The sequence below is a fragment of the Poecilia reticulata genome, chromosome 18 (genome assembly GCF_904066995.2).
Source record: "Poecilia reticulata chromosome 18, P_reticulata-male-v2, whole genome shotgun sequence".
NCBI lineage: Eukaryota > Metazoa > Chordata > Actinopteri > Cyprinodontiformes > Poeciliidae > Poecilia > Poecilia reticulata.
Window position 1 is genome coordinate 22,951,609 of NC_088847.1, and position 17,355 is coordinate 22,968,963.

The 17,355-nt window shown below is 34.9% G+C and overlaps 1 protein-coding gene across 3 annotated transcripts; it reads left to right on the top strand.

The window, feature by feature from the left end:
* Positions 1–7,789: 7,789 nt before the first annotated feature.
* On the top strand, positions 7,790–17,063 carry LOC103480643 (integrin beta-like protein C). 3 transcript variants are annotated; one of them, XM_081599922.1, is made up of 12 exons: positions 7,790–8,786; positions 11,275–11,468; positions 11,558–11,718; positions 11,884–12,027; positions 12,507–12,648; positions 13,932–14,109; positions 14,352–14,493; positions 14,733–14,870; positions 15,639–15,697; positions 15,775–15,813; positions 15,889–15,965; positions 16,135–17,063. In XM_081599922.1, the coding sequence occupies exons 2-12, from the start codon at positions 11,355–11,357 to the stop codon at positions 16,231–16,233; spliced, it is 1,293 nt and encodes a 430-aa protein (XP_081456048.1). In that variant the 5' UTR covers positions 7,790–8,786; positions 11,275–11,354; the 3' UTR covers positions 16,234–17,063. The 3 variants fall into 3 exon arrangements, with proteins under 3 accessions (XP_081456048.1, XP_081456050.1, XP_081456051.1); XM_081599924.1 differs by having other exon boundaries at positions 11,336–11,468; XM_081599925.1 differs by lacking the exon at positions 7,790–8,786 and having other exon boundaries at positions 11,339–11,454.
* Positions 17,064–17,355: the final 292 nt, after the last annotated feature.

Genomic DNA, 17,355 nt, shown 5'->3' on the forward strand with positions numbered 1-17,355 from the left:
TGAAGACATATCTTTATCAAGGTGGTTAATGTTTCCTTTTGTTTGTGGTGGTCAATGATCATGTTGGGATGTTGGTGTGATTTCATGCTTTTTATTGACTGAATAAAATATTGATTGATCTGTCTTGTCTGGGTTTCACTTTTACGTTTGGCATCTACAGACCTGGAGAGACGAGAAGTGACAACGAGCAACAGGTTGAAATATCTCATGAAAGTATCTGTATGCCACATAAAGCCACATAAAGCCAGTTACAAAGTTGGCGTTCTATCACCTGAAGAACATCTCCAGGATTAGAGGACTAATGTCTCAACGAGATCGAGCATTTATCTTTAGTTACATTGATCACGGAAACGGCATCTTCACAAGTCATCCTAAAAAAATCAATCAGAACCAGATGCTGCTGGTGTTATAAATAAAACCAGGAAGTTAGAGAACATCATCCAGTTCTACAGTCCCTACACTGGCTCCTTGTAGCTCAGAGAATAGACTTTAAAATACTGTTGTTAGTTTATAAATCACTAAACGGTTTTGCGCCAGAATACAATAAATATCTGCTGTTGTCATAGCAACCATCTAGGCCTCTCAGGTCTTCTGGTTCTGGTTATGCTCTGCATCTAGAACCAGAACCAAACATGGAGAAGCAGCATTCAGCTTCTATGCACCACAAATCTGGAACAAACATCCAGAAAACTGAAAAACAGCCACAGTACATAAACAAGAGGCTTTTTTTTTCTATTTCGGGTAATTTTTGACCTCTGTAACAACAGCACCACATGCTGACAAAAACAAGAATTACAACCAGTTGGTTGTAAGTCAGTGACATATTCATGTACCCATGAACATGTCACTGACTTCCTTTAAATCTAGACTAAAACCCAAAATTTTAGAGTGACTTTTGAAACATAATGATAAACTGACCAACATTTTGATGTGTATCAACGGCACTTGACAATTGTTGACTGTGTTTTCTATAACTTTGTATTTTCTTGTTTTTATTATGTAAAATTCTTTGAACTGCCTTGTTCCTGAAATGTGCTATACAATTAAACTTAATTGATCGAATGATTTTATTTAACACTTTTTCTGTTTTTCCAGTAGATCTTATCTTATGATCATGCACAGAGCTCCTCCTATTTCTGCCTCCAACACTAAACAACAGAGCTCAGTTCTACCTGCATCAATCAGGCTATTTTAATCACCATCAGAGCAGAAGCAAATCATCTGAACAGGCAAAATACATTTAAAATAGCAGCCAAACAAATTATGGTTCACACTACAGCTGTTTGTTAGACCCACATTTTAAATAAAGGTTTCATTTGAATCTGGCTGCATGAAAGACCTTCCTCAGAGTTTATTCAAAACACGGATTCACTGGAAACCTGATATTTAAATCCACTGTTTCAGATGAGCTGACAGCAAGTCAGCAAATACATTTTCTTTTTAAAGCCAGATAGGATTACCAAAATATTAGAATAGTCAAAATAATGAAAAAGATGCAGTGCTTTCAGACCTCAAATAACGCAACAAAACAAGTTTATATTCACTTAGAAACAACAATACTAATGTTTTAACTCAGGAAACGTTCAGAAATCAATATCTGGTGGAATAATCATCAGGTTTTCAATGGGACTCAGTGCAGTGGGCTCTTAATTTTTTCTAGAGATCTACATTCATAAATAATACTTGCTGCACATCCCTGTTTTCACTTCCCTCACTTTATCTCTGATCATTATCTTTCAGTCAAATAAGCGTTCCTCATGCCAGGTTTCTGTGTAAAGTCAAATTTCCGGGACAGACAGTAAGCAGTGAGAGGGCGTGAATCACATGCTGTCAAACCATCAAACCTCCTGGTTCCTAACAAACTCTGACTTTGTGTGGAGACACTTTCACAGCCATCATGTTCCTCTCTGTGGTTCTGCTGCTGCTGCTGGTCAGCGATTCTTACGCTTCACATTTCTATGGCGTCATGATGACCTACTACCCAAAGGACGCTTACATAAACGGATCTACTTCTGTAAGTTAAATCTTTGGGGATTCTGAAATCTAATCTTTTATCATTTGATTGTACTAAACTAAACTAAACTAAACTAAACTAAACTAAACTAAACTAAACTAAACTAAACTAAACTAAACCACCCAGCCATTCCTTTGAGAATAAATGTTCTGCTGGTTTTTGAACAAACAGCTTGGTTCAAAAACTTCTAAATTGTTGCATCACATTTTTTGCTTTTTAGCTAGCAAGCCCATGCTGAACCCATTTTTACACACAAATGAAGCTCCAACCACTTCATTACAAGAGACAACAAATTTATTCTTCTGGTTATGCTGTACAATGGCTGCTGTTTGCTGCAGTACAGAACTTTTGTCCATTTTCTCCCAGAAACAGAATAGGGTTGTGTTGCTTCATTTCATTTTTGCCAAAAAAATAACGATGTAAATGTGTGTCAGATCCACAGTGTTTAATCCTTCAGCAGTTGTGGCTCTTCTTCTGCTTCAGAGTCGAAGATGTTTGGTTGTACCACTGTACATTTGTTTGTAGCCAATGCAGTGCTTACAGCAGGGGCTGATGGAAACAGGAGGGCTCGACCAGCAGCAGCTCATTTGCATAATTGTGACATAGCTCTAAAACAGTGCATTTCTAAATGAGCTGATCAATATCTAAGAATGATTTTGTGTATTAAATTTAGTAAACTTGTTTTATATAGTCCACAGACCAATCCTATTTCTTTCAAGAAAGCACAATAGTAGACCTTTAAAAATTTCAGAACCTGGTAAAAACTAGATCACGTTTCCTGTCCAGTGAGATTAAAAATAAATAAATAAATAAATAAATAAATAAATAAATAAATAAATCAAACAGCCTTAAAATAGAAAGAAGATCATTTTTACATTTTACCATGATTGTTAAAGACTCTTCATGACATATGTTTGAATATATTTTCTATCACAGAGTTCCTAAAAACTGTCAGAGAAACATAAGCATGTTGACCTTTGACCCTGATGGAGACAATGTTAGATGCAGATTTGCCTCCAGTGCCTTGTCAGAGTGTGTCACCTGCACGACTTCGTCTGTCCTCAGCATCTCATCTGTAAGCATCAGCAGCTGAACTCATGTCGGATTCATATTATGGGGTTAGATATTATTTGGCACAAACTATTTTGTTTATTTTGACCGTTTCCTTTTTTCTTCTTGCAGTCCTCTTGTACTTTATTGTTCAGCTCATCTGCAAGCAGCAGCCAAGGTTCATATGTGGTCCAGATGGTGATGGAGGACTTTCCCCTGCAGACCATCACTCTGACCCAAACTGGTGGTTCTCAGGTGCAGAAAACAACCAGTGATGCCATCAGCAAAATACCCATCCAGTTCATTTTAAAAGGTAGAACTGTCATCATTATCATCATTAACATCATTAACCTGTTTTTAATGATGGGATGGATTTTCAGAAATATTGAAATTTTTGTATTTGGCAGTAATAACATCAGCCAGTAGAAACATCTGGTAGCTACTACTATAAGTAATAAGTTACAGTTGTTACTATGCTTTATAACTATAACTTCTATAACTTTAACTTATAGTAACAAAACATATAGTTGTTACCATAAGTTATAGTTACTATACGTTGTAGCTACAACGTATAGTAACAGCTATAAGGTGTTACTATAAGATGTAGTGCAACTTACAGTATGAACATATTGTTGTAACAAATAGTACTATAAGTTACTATATATTACAGCATATAGTAACTTATAGTAACAATAAATACAAAAACTTAACAAGTAAAAACCTACAGTAACAACCATGATTAGTTACAATAAGTTGTTACTAAGAGTATAAAACTATAGCTTATTGCTACTAAAAGTAACAATTTACAGTTAAAATAAGTTGTTACTAAAAGTAACTTAACAAGTAACTTAAAGTTACAGCTATGATTTTTTAACTTCAAGTTGCTACTTATATTAGCAATAAGCTATAGTTTTATACCAGAAAAGACAAAGAAGACAACAAGAAGTGGTAGAAGCACGATGGCATGCTTTTTGACTTTGGTGCCAATACACAGCAAATATCATCTCGAGGCACTTTGCATAACATTTTATCAGGGTTTATGATCTGAACTAATACATTTAGATGGTGGACTGTTGTATAAACAGATGAGTCAGTATTTCCTTCAGCATGGCTGAGTTTGTGGTTTCCCTGTATTGTTGTAGTGGACGCTGCAGCACCGTCCTGCACAGAAGGTCAATATCTGCCCAGGTTCCTGAGTCCAACTCCAAACAACAGAGCTCAGCTCTACACATCAGTCAATCAGACGCTGGTGATCACCATCAGAGCAGAGGCAGCTCAAGCCACGTAAGTAATAGTAAAATGATTTTAGCTCTAAGTATGTTACACTTTCCAGTCGGGAATCTGATCTTATCTCTTGTTGAGAAAAGGCTTGAGAAAGGTTTTTGTGCCTGAGTCAGATGTCTGTCAACATGTTTAGATTATGACATCAAGAAAAGCAGCTGCTTGAAACCTTAGAAAATATTTCTAACTACTCTCTGCATTTCCTGTTTGGTAAAGATTAACTGAGCTCCTGTACAGCGGGCCGTACAACATAGCTAACAGTTCATTGGGATCAGGAAGCTTCTCTCTGATGTGGACAGCATCTGCGGCTGAAGGTGAAGAAAGTCACCCCATCTGTTTTGTTATCCAGGCAACGTCAGTATCTAGTCTGATAAACATCAAACTTGAGATGTACAAAAACCTAAATAAAACAATACATCACATCACAATGACATCCTTATTGTCAAGCATTGATATCTATTGTTTATATATCTATGGAGTGGTTTTGTGTATGAGTTTGCAGCCAAATTTTTGTTTTTTCCAGTGAATTAATAACATATTTACATTTGAATATACTTCCACAGTGTCTCCAGTTCTCGGTATCAGTCTGAGCTTCGCTGCGTCATTGTAACAGTTGGAAACAGTGAGTTGAATAATTCTTGAATTTTTCCTTATTGTGTAATTGAACAAGTTATTTTCATTACTTGATATTTTTTACTAATGCACTTTTCTTAGGTAAGCCAACAATTGCAGTTATACCTACTACAACCAAATCCCCAACTGCAACTACCCAATCCCCAACTACCAAATCCCCAACTACAACAATCAAATTCCAAACTACAACAACCCAATCCCCAACTACAAAAACCCAATCCCCAATGACAACAACCCAATCCCCAAAGACCACAACCCAATCCCCAAAGGCCACAACCCAATCACCAACGACTACAAGCCGTTCCCCAACTACAACCCAACCCCAAACTACTACAACCCAACCCCCAACTACTACAACCCAACCCCCAACTACAACAACCCAACTACTACAACCCAACCCCCAACTACAACAACCCAACCCCCAACTACAACAACCCAACTACTACAACCCAACCCCCAACTACTACAACCCAACCCCCAACTACTACAACCCAACCCCCAACTACTACAACCTAATTCCCAACTACAACAAGCCAACTACCCACCTCTGAACTATGATTACAGCCACATCCTTACCTACAAATTCAACACCTGCTTCAGGGCCGTGTAAGTCTGACTACAGTTGATGTTTACTCGACCATCATGCTGAAAGTAGAAATGATGTTTTTATTTTCTGAATAAAAATATTTATTTCCTTCTAGATTATGTCGTGGCTCTGAATGGTAAGATCTCTACAAATGTATCACTGGAAGAGGATTATGAAACAATTGTGAAACAGGTCAGTAACCAAATGAACTCTAATACTGATCATAATCTATTTTCTGTCATTTGCCTGGTTAAGTTGATTCTGTCAGTTTCTGATATTTTTCTTTCCTTATGCCTGTTTTGTCTCTCGCTAAGAATGTCTTGCCTTAAATCTGAGAGCAGAAGCAAATCAAAGTCAAATCTCACTTATTAAAAAAAGACAATTTAGTTATGTCAGAATGACAAACACAAATTCAGAACAATTCCAGAACAATTCATAACGTGCCACTGATTTCCTCTAAACGAAGCCTTGTGTGTTCCTCTGCAGATTAAAGATGAACTGGTCAGACGAGGACTGCCACCAACAATGATTGTTCGTCTCCTCAGGGCCGTGAAAACAAGTAGCTAAGGCCAAATATATATCTAATACAACGATATACCGTTCTCTGAAGTTTCAAGTCATTTCTTTTTCTCTGTTTTTGTATTTCCAAATTTCTTTAGTATTTTTTTTCCAGAATAAACAGATGTTATTGCATGTTAGATTAGTTTGCATAGGAAATATGTTTTGGAAAAGAAAGATATTGATACAAAATCCTCCAACAAAAAATTTACTAGCTGAGATTATGAAGTAGAAAACTTTCTGTGAAGCATCAATGGTAACAGTTACACTTCTGCTCCACTAGAGGGCGAGCTGAAGCTGAAAAGGACAAATGTAATAAACTGTCAACCAACTAGAAAAGTTTAGGTTTCAGGTCAAGCATATCTCTGGCATTATTTTATCAGAATTTGATATAAAAAATCATTATGTGTTGATTAAAAAAAGGAATGTTATGCATTAGTTGAGAGCTATATAATTAAGAGTTAAGTGTTTACCTGAATGACAGCTGCTTATAATAATTTGGCATCACTTCTGGAATCCCTCAAGGTCGAGTGTTGAGACCCAAATTATTTATTTTATACATGAAGGATGAATTAAGTTACAAATGTTGAATTTGTACTATGTTTTTTGCTCTGCTCATGAATAAATTGAATAATTGGTTTGTTTTTATTAAACAAGCCAATTAAGGCTAAAAAGTGACATCAAAATTATTGAATTTGCAAATAAAAAACTAAAATTACGGGAAAAGATTAACTAAATGGACTGACACTGAACAGGAAAAATAATTTTGGAGTAATTAAAAATGACGAACTTAGTTTCACAGTAAACTAAGATAAAAATATTAATAAAGCATTACTAAAGCCAAGTACTTTGTGTGCTTTATATTGTGCAGCTAAAGCAATATTTCACATTTCATAAAAAAATTATGTAAAGTATTGACATTTCTTGATTTAGTGAAATCAGTAAAATCTCAAACAGCTTAGAGCATAAAATGCTCAGCTACCAATAACTGTTATTTTTTACTTTTTTTTTTTTTTTACTTTATTTTACTTTATTGAATGTGCCATTCAATTTATTTATAGAACTAGTAATTTAGGTCAAAATTACTAAGTCAGGTCACCACCTGATTATCAGGAAAATAATAACCAAATAGTTGAATGTTAATTATTATCTTTAAACATGGAAAAAACATTTTTATTTCATATGGGATTTGTCTGTGTTAATTAGTTTGAACTATTTCAGATGTGCTTCCATTGAAAGGTGTATTGACCCCACAGCAACACCAGAAATATGTAACAAATTAAACATTAAACTCCCACAGAATTATCTGGTAATATCACCAATCCAGTATGAATATACATGCTTAAAGATGTTTGAGTAGAAAGTTCACATACAGAATAAAAATAGGTGTAAAGAAATGTTTCTGTCACTTAATTTCTACATATTGACTGATCAAAGTTGTTATTGAGATAATTCTGATCAATCAAGCCCCACAGAAGAGCTTTAATGTAGCATATACTGTGATTTTATTACCTGAATGTTTATGTTCATCTATGAACATCTATTCTTTGACAGAGCAACTCTGATTTCCATCATGCAGACACAGATTAGTTTAAAAAATATAATTTAGCCTTGAATTTATCTTTAAACTGTTTTGGTTTTACTCGCGCAGAAATTAGATAAACTCATTAGACAAGGAATTACATCTTGACAAATGAACATCAGAAAAAATTGATCACCAAATATTATAACACTGACACCTAGTGGTTAATTATATATATTTTTTCCATCTATCCTTACCTCATTTTGATGTATATTTCAGAAAAATACTATATGTTAAAAAACAACTTGGCATCATATATTAAATAAAATAAACTTTATTTTAGTTGTTAGAAAAAGAGGAAAAAAAACTACAGTGACAAAGAATATATAATAAGGAACATAATAAACTAGAATTATTGAAGGACTGAACTAAAGTAAAATAGAAACAAAACTGATCTGATAAAATGGAACTAAGGATATAGAATAAACCAACTCAAAAGCAACTCAAACAACCCAGGACACAACAATATTCACCTAAACCCTTTCCTCCCACTGACAGCCAGTTCACAGCAACACGTTGCACAGTATTTGTGCTGCGTTCAACAACCAGAGTGAGACTGTTGTGCTGAGCAGCAAATTTCACTTAAAATCAACATTGTGATAGATGTTTTGATTAAAATCAGGCTAGCATGTACCTAATAACTGCAACAGTGAATTATTCTTTCAGAGAAGCACAAAAGACCAACTAATAAAATACAGTACAGGCACTTATTTTTTTAATGTTAGATTAATTTTCCCAGTTGAGTACTCTCCCTCGCTCCCTGTGCCATTTCCTCTCTCTCTCTCTCTCTCTCTCTCTCTCTCTCTCTCTCTCTCTCTCTCTCTCTCGCAGTTTCCTTTTCCCATCACAGCTGCAACCTGTTAGTCAATCAGTGTGTCTACTGGTTCAGCATTTAATCACCTCTTCCTCATTGTTCCTGGCTGGTTCCTCTCGTTTAATCCCGTTATAACTGGCTTCCTGTGTTCCTTGTGGTTTTCATGCGGTTTTTGTTCATCGGTTTCTTAAAAATTAAAACAACAAATCTACTCCCCGCCTCTGCCTCTCTGTATTTGAGTCCTCTTCGCCTTTCTTGACAAAATATGGTAATGTGATTTATATTACTCTTTTGCTCCACTAGATGGCGAGCTCAAGCTTAAAAAAGTAATTTATGTAACAATCTAACAAGTTGATTGTTAGATGAATTAAAACTTGTTAATTTATCTAACAATCAACTTGTTACATAAATCAACTTGTTAATTTATGTAAAATTAACAAGTTGAACTTTTCTGTTATGCGTTAATGCATCAAAGTTCAAAGAACATGTATTTATGTTTTACATTTTTTTCTTCCAAGCAAATGTTTTGCATATTTGGATTCTATCACTTTTAAAATCCTGCCATCACAAAGCTCCATGGAGTTTTGATGTTGACTAATCCGAGCAAAGGATAATTTTATTTCAAACGAGCCCATTTAACAGAAATTTGCAGACAAAATTCAGAAATCTCTGTCAAATCTAGAAAGAATCTCTAAAGAATTATGAATATTTCCCCGGAAATGGACTCGTCTTCTACTTCTGTTTTAGTCATCAAAAACTAGACACTGTCTGGGCCTCAAGATTTAAAAAAATATCTATGTTCTGTTGTAAGATTTATTGTGCTATGGTGAAAGATGATGTCTCCTAAAAGCAGCCTGATGTGTTGGACATAGATACTCAAGACTACGATTTCAGGCGGAACTTTTCCTAAGATGGTATATAAAATGTAAACATGTCATTTCATCATTAGTTTGAGATGCAGAAACAACAGCTGTCATGATTTATTGCTGCTTGGGTTTTGATTTTCTTTGCCATATCTTGCCAGGTTTACTTAACTTCTTTGTTTTCATTATTGTTACTAAGGTGTTGCCATATAGTTAATTCCTTTTAGTTTAGTTTCTTGGTTCATTTGTTTTCTTCCTTGTGCATTTGAATTTGCTTCTCAGAATATTCTCACATTTTTTACTTTCTTTTAAACCTACAGAAATAAATTTTTCATGCCATATTTACATTGGCTTGACCTCTCCCTGTTTTGTGACATCAGCAGAAGAAAACAAAACAAAACAAAAAAAAAAACCCCAGTGTACTGTCCGTTTCCTTGTGGGACCAGTTTAAAAAAAAAAAAAAAAAATTTGAATGTGCCTGGAAAGTGATCATATCTGTTGTTTTGGTTAAAACAATAGTGTGACTTTGTGTTGCAAGTCGGCAGGGAGGCTGGGGAATAACGAGTAATGAGGACGGCGCTGGTGTACCCACAGTTACTGGAAGATCTTTTCTTTTTTAGTGCTAAGAATAAAGCCAAAACTTGCATGTGAAGGCCAGACAGCTTTATTCAATAAATTAGGACATATGTCCTGATCAGGCTTGTCAGATTAACAGTACCTTTTGAAAATAACCTTTCAGCAAGTATTAAACATACTACGAAATATAAATATTAATTAGATCTAATTAATATTTATAATGTCTTTCACTTGGTGATGGAATTACTAACAAAGGAACTTTTCAATTCTATTTTGTGGAATAAGTCTGGATTTTCTGAGTATATTTGCACATTTGAGTTTGTCTTTGTTTTTGCACCTCAACACATCCAACCATTTGCTTTACGCCACTGACATCACAGTCATTGTAGTTTTTAATAAATACTCATTTTCTACACCTTAACCACTGCATTGAACCAGTCATAACAGGTAGACAAAATGATTTTCTCATATTACAGAGATGATGAATGAAAGACATTTGAACTCTTTTAACCTAAATAACATTTTAAACTAGAACATAGTGAATGTTGGGCAAAAGGAGAAGTTCAACTGAGGACATAGAAAGGAAAGTAAAGGTCATCTGTTAGGTGATTTCCACACACCTGCAAAAACATGTAAACAAACAATGAAGTGTATATTGATGAGCATAATGCAAAATAACATTTTGCATGATGTTGTTCTACCTTTCCATCTTTTGTAGAAGTGTAAAAAACACCATGTTCATAGAATTTTCTGGACAAAAAAGAAAAAAGGACTAAAATTACTGTTATATATTCAGCAGACAGAAGAGCAAATTAAATACATAAATATATTTAAATAATATTGATCATTTACGGATTCCTAGTTAAACACTGACTGCACAAGGATTTCCACCAAACCAAGTAGCAGTTTAAAAATCATCTGGAAAAATGTAATATAAAAACAATCAAAAACCATAAAAATGGATTATATGTTGGATATAATCCATGTTCCTGCAGAGATAAACTGCTGGTCTGCAGCCATTAAAGTTTGTATCTGGTGAAACCAGTGGTGAACTGGTAGTGATCAGCTCTGATCTGTGAACATCTTAAATATTCACTGAGATACAAAAAATGACCAGGAGAGATAAATAATGAACCTGGTGGAGCTGCAGGACTTGGAAACATTGAGATGAAGCAGAAATAGATTTAATATTTTTCAGTTTGAAGAGCAAATTTTACCTCCTAGGAAATGTTTTTCTTATTATGAATCAGGTGTCGACATTTCCTGGTTCAATATGTAAATACAGTCCATACAAAATGTTTTCCATGTTTCCAACAGTAAACAGAGAGAATAAGGAGAGACTGTATAAAGCCGACTGTCTCTGATGATCTTTGTTTAGTAGAACCAATTCGTTCATCATGTTGCTCTCTGCGCTGATGATGATGATGATGATGGTCAGCTGGACAAAAGCTGGTTATACTGGTGCTGTGTTTTCTCACACCACTAAAGATATACAAGGTGACAGTTTTACAGTAAGTTCAGGTTTTCTGAAGTTTCTTTTATTTTCCCTTTTGAAAAAATATCATCTTGTATCTAACACCTCTTCACTTTAAATCTACAGGCTGTGCATCGCTATAAGTTTAGCTACAGCTCATGCGGAGAGCTAGAGTCATGGCAGTGTGGTATCGGCTGTACTAAGAAGATTGATGAAAGCAGCGGTGAATGGTGTCTGAGAGAGTACAACTTTTGGATCGGAAGGAATTTGAACAATTACTACACTGGGTGACTGAATCACAACATCATGCAAAATTGTATCTAATAATTTTCTGTTTTTTCCAAGAAGTCCAAAATTCCTCTAGTCAGTTTTCTGGTCTGCTGCTCTGTAAGATTTTCTGTGTTTTAGAAACTTAGTAACATCAGAAATCTTCCCAATATCTTCTATTGAAGATGGGACATTAAAATAATACCCTGGATAAACAACAGAAACAGCGTTTCATCTGGCTTCGCTCAGATGTATATTGAAGAGAGAAACCGATCCGACATCAACAGACCTAATTCATCACCACTGACCGGCATCCTTCCTCTTGTGAGGTAATACAGTTTTCATATGTTGTTAATAATAAATACCTGAAACCTTTGATATTTTTGATTGAGCATAAGCTGCATTTTGATTCTGAAGTTTTTTTTTTCTTTTTTCTTGTAAAGAAAAATGAGATCCAAACCCTGTAAATCAATTTTATCTGTAACAGAGACCAAAGAGTTACATAGAAACAAAACCAGATTTTGTAATTCATTAAGAATTACTTACAAATAAGATTTACTGTTAAAATTTCAAATCTGTGAAATGCAGATCAAATTAGACATACTGAACATAGGAACCATTCTGTAATTTCTCAAAGAAACAATTTTCAAACAAGAGTTTAAGTACCTAAAAAATGATGGAAGAAAAGTATTGAAGCACAAATCAGTCAATATCCCGAAGCTTCTCGATGTAAATCAAATAATTTTAACAGATTATTTGATCTCAGGGGTTCGAATATAATGTGACGTTTGTTTTCTGGTTCTCTCAGAGTTCCCTCAAACTGTCAGAGAAATATCAGGTTGTTGACCTTTGACCCTGATGGAGACAATGTTCAATGCAGACATGGATCCAGTACCGATAAATATGAGTGCTACACCTGCACACCTCCGTCTGTCCTCAGTCTCTCATCGGTAAGTATGCTGTGTGTGTGTGTGTCTGCGTGTGTGTGCGTGTGTGTGTGTGCACATGGCAGGTTAAGGGGGATTTCCAGGGTATTCAGAACAACATATTATGTGACCATATAAAAATAAAACATTTGCTAACTTTTAAATAATGATTTAACTGCAGCAAGCTAATATCACTGATTCATAAATGCCTGCTGCCTACCTTAGCAATTAATTTTTTTTTTCATATCATCAAGGTCTTCTAATTTCATTATTGAAATTAATGAAATTAGAAATAGCAGAAATGTGCAGCGTGCAGTAAAGTAAAACATTGATACATCTTTGTTTGAGTTTGAACTTTATTTTGTAAAACATACAAACAGAGAGACAGAGAACAATGAGGCAGTGATGGTTTTTAGTTATTCAAAGTTACTTTCACCCCTGCATGAAACACATTATGAGCTACACTGTAGCTACAGACTAGCAAAAGGTTGATTGAAACTCAGGTGTGTGAACACTGCCCCCTGGTGGACAAAATGGTAAAGCAAACACTGGAGGCTTCAGGACAGAACCTGACAGGTGAGAACCATCCGGTCTGAAGGTGGAGAGACACAAATACAGAGATTTGTAGTTTGTTGGAGTCTCTGATTTTGTAAATAGTTCATAAAAAAATAGTTTGTGCAAAAACACAAACAATTTACAAAAAGAAGTTACTAGTATTTCAATGTAAATTATTGGTGATATAATTTATTTGGCAAAAACAGTTTTTAGCATCTTGTGACTCAGGATATTTGGAAGAAGCTTTAAATAGTTTCAAAAACTAATCTGAAATTAGTTCACTGCATTTCACTGTAGATACATTCATATAACACTATTATATTTATAAGCTAAAAATCATTCAGCAACCTTCTTCTCACTGCCAAAAATCTATAAACATATTTTATTTCATACTCAGATTTTATTTTTATATTTGTCCTCGACCCCAGGGGTTTGAAAAAGTCCAACTCTTTATATTTGTGGTTCAACAAAATAATAAAATTGAAAATTAGCTGCGTTGTTTTCTCAGCATGAATTCTCAGTTGATGTGATAATAGCCATAAATCTGCAAATTAAGTTAAAAAGAAATTAATATTTCCATTAAAGTTAATAGGAATATTAAGTTTAGTAACTTAATATTTTAAGTTATTAAAATATTAATTTAATATTATTTGTGTTTGTTTTATTTGTGACAAACACAAATGAAATCCAGTAAATAAAATGTTATTAAACTTGATTCATAATCTTTGATTTCTCTCTCTGTCCTCTTCCAGTCTTGTTCTCTATCATTCAGTCCAACCAACAGCAGCGTTGAGGGTTTATATGCAGTTCAGCTGGTGATGGAGGATTTTCCCACACAGACCATCAATATGACTCATTACACTAGTGGAACAACGACGACAAACTCCAGCAGCTCTATGAGCAGAATCCCCGTCCAGTTTGCTTTCAAAGGTTTGATTTCATGTTTCAATTATGTTGCTTCACTGCAAAGAGAAACAAATTTAGTATTCAATAATTATCTGTTGAAAGTTGATCATAAAGAATGTAACACACGAAAATTCCACATTATTAGAACAACTCAGATGGACAACTGTGTAAATTTAGTGAATTTATCTTTAAACTGACAGCAGTTGTTAGTTTAATTCTGCTGTTTCATGATTTAATCAGAATAATTTTTCCCTGCGTTGCTCCAGTGGATCCTGCAGCTCCGTCCTGCACAGCAGGTGAATATCTGCCCAGGTTTCTGCCTCCAACTCCTGAACATGGAGCTCAGTTCTTCTTAGACGTTAATGAGATGATAGAAATCAACATCAGAGCAGAGGCGACTCAGTCTGTGTGAGTAGAAAATAAATGTTGTTTATAAGCAGAGGTAAGTTTTGACATAATTCAAGGTAAAAATTTTAAATTTGATCTTTATTGTGTTAAAATAGCACAGTGACTCCAACTGATCCTAAACACATAAAACACATATTTTTATCTGTCAGAGCATTTTGATAATTACATCATAAAAATATGTTTTCAGGGCATTTTGCACATATAACCAACCAGACTGATGTGTTTCCTGTGTGTTAAAGGATCACTGAGCTCCTGTTCAGCGGACCGGTCAACATGGTCAAGAGTTCATCTGGTTCAGGAAATTTCACCCTGACATGGACGCCGTCTGCCATTGATGATGAAGAAAGCCATCCCATCTGTTTTGTTGTCCAGGCAAAGTCAGTATCTGATCTGATCAGAAGATTCAAATATTCACATATCCTCTACATAAATAGAAATACAGATACTTGTCTGATAAAGACTGATAAACATAACTAGTTTACTTTAGTAAAAGTATAAGGTACAGGTTCTGAAATGTACTTAAGTACAAAAGTAAAATAATAATTTTCACCTTCAGTGATACAAAATGTCTGTTGGAAAATCCCTCCTGATTCTGACACAGGTTGCTGAAGCAGTGAACCGTTAGGGCTCCAAAAACAGACTTTAATTTGACCAGATCCTTCAAAGAGGATCTGATGCTGAGAGGCGATGTAAGAAATTCTCTGCATTAATACACCCTAACCAAAGATTTTGACTTGTTTACTTGAAACTTAGACAAAACTGAACTTGAACTACAAAATCTTGTGAGGGAAAAAATGGTGGATTCACAAAACTGATTAGCAGGAAGTCATGACCTCATTTATCAGTTCAACAGAAAATGTGGTGACGTCATAACTTAGATCATGTTATAATGAATAGAGAAAAATGAACAGACTGAAAAATAAAACCCATAACAAATATAAAGATATCTTTGCAGTACCAGGAGAGAATCAATTTTATTTATTTTTTGGCAAATTAGACACTCAAAGTACTCCCCAAAATTATTTAAGGACTAAAAAACTGGATCTTGCATGAAATGTCTCCTTTATGGTTATTTTGAACATTATTTAATGGCCATTTCTAAAAATGTTTAACCTTAAAGTTTTGGTGTTAAATTATCTCCACAGTGCCTTCAGTTCTGTCTACCAGTCTGAACTTCGATGTGTCATTGTGAGGGTTGGAAAAAGTGAGTCAATTCTTTCTTTAATTTATTTTTATTCATTATTTTCCAAACTCATGATGTTTCTGCTGTTGTTATCCCAGTTCCCGCCACAGCACCTCCAAGTCCTCCTCCTAAAACATGTAAGTCGGATGAAAACAGGAGTGAAAGTAACAGGAAGTAGTTCTTTATACCATGTTGATCTCTTGTTCTTCCAGCTCGTCTTACGGTTCTGAAGCTGAAGATCTCGACTACGCTGTCACTGAAAGACAACAAGGATGAAATCGAGAAAGCGGTCAGTGAAGTCCTGGACTTTAACACAAACCATCACAGCCTGAGTTTAAACCAAACACATTTCACTCAAATGTCAAATTCTGTTTTTAATGTTGATCAGATTCTGTTCAGTATATTTTATAATTCACCACTGACTGTTTCTCACATTCATCTCATGTTTTCTTCTGCAGATTAAAGATGAGCTGATCAGACGAGGGCTGCCTGCAGACATAAAGGTCCGCCTGCTGAGCGACGGTTCAGTGCAGGTTAAAGAAAAGGCTGCCCCCTAGTGGCTAAACATGAGAATGAATCTGATCCTTGCAGTAAATATTACTGGGTTTATCTGTTTTTACTTCTTGTGCTTTTTAATAAATCTGGGGACTTATGGTTGTTTTAGGTAGTGTGGAAATACAAGTTTGATTTGAGTGATTTTTAAGTAATATTACACAGTAATGTCTTTCATTTATGGGTTAATAAGATGTAATTAAATCAGTAGGATTTTGTGAATTAGACTAAATTCTTAGAGGTGTGCAGGATATATGGATTACCTTATATATTTAATTTTTAAATGTGTATTGATCTTAAACTGATTGCTATTCAAATTTCTTTATAAACATTATATAGAATGTGCATTAATTCTTTGTAATCAAACTTCTGTTTAACTCTGTCACATGTGGGGTGATCAAGGGGTCAAGGAGAGGTCAAGGAGAGCGCTGTTTGGTCTCAGAAACCAGTCTGAGGCTGATTCGGATGATAGGGAAGACAACTTAGTGGACAGTACCAGTGTACTGATAAACTCACTTTCTCGAGAAGAATACTTTGTTCAAAATAACACCTGGATTATCTCTGAGTAGAAAATCATCATGAAGGAGAGCGTCCATCTCCTGACTGCCACTGCATGACGGCCCAGGTAGAAAATCCACCTGGACACAGTGAGGTATAAATGTATGTGAGCTACAACAGTCAGTCAAATCACTGGGTGAGACACGGTGATCTCTGAAGACGTATCTTTATCAAGGTGGTTAATGTTTCCTTTTGTTTGTGGTGATCAATGATCATGTTGGGATGTTGGTGTGATTTCATGCATTTGATTGATTGAATAAAATATTGGTTGATCTATGATGGTTGTCTGAGTTTCACTTTTACTTTTGGCATCTACAGACCTGGAGAGACAAGAAGTGACAACGAGCAACAGGTAGAAATATCTCGTCTCAATAGTAGTTAGACTAAACTTAGTTATGGCAATAAACTAAAATAGTGCAGTGGATTTTTATATCTGTGTGAAAAACTTTATATAATACAAATACTTTCATAAGGATAACTCTGACCTAAACATTCACAGTAAAAATGGTTACAAAGTCGGCCTTCTATCACATGAAAAACATTTCCAGGATTAGAGGCTAGAGGAAGCA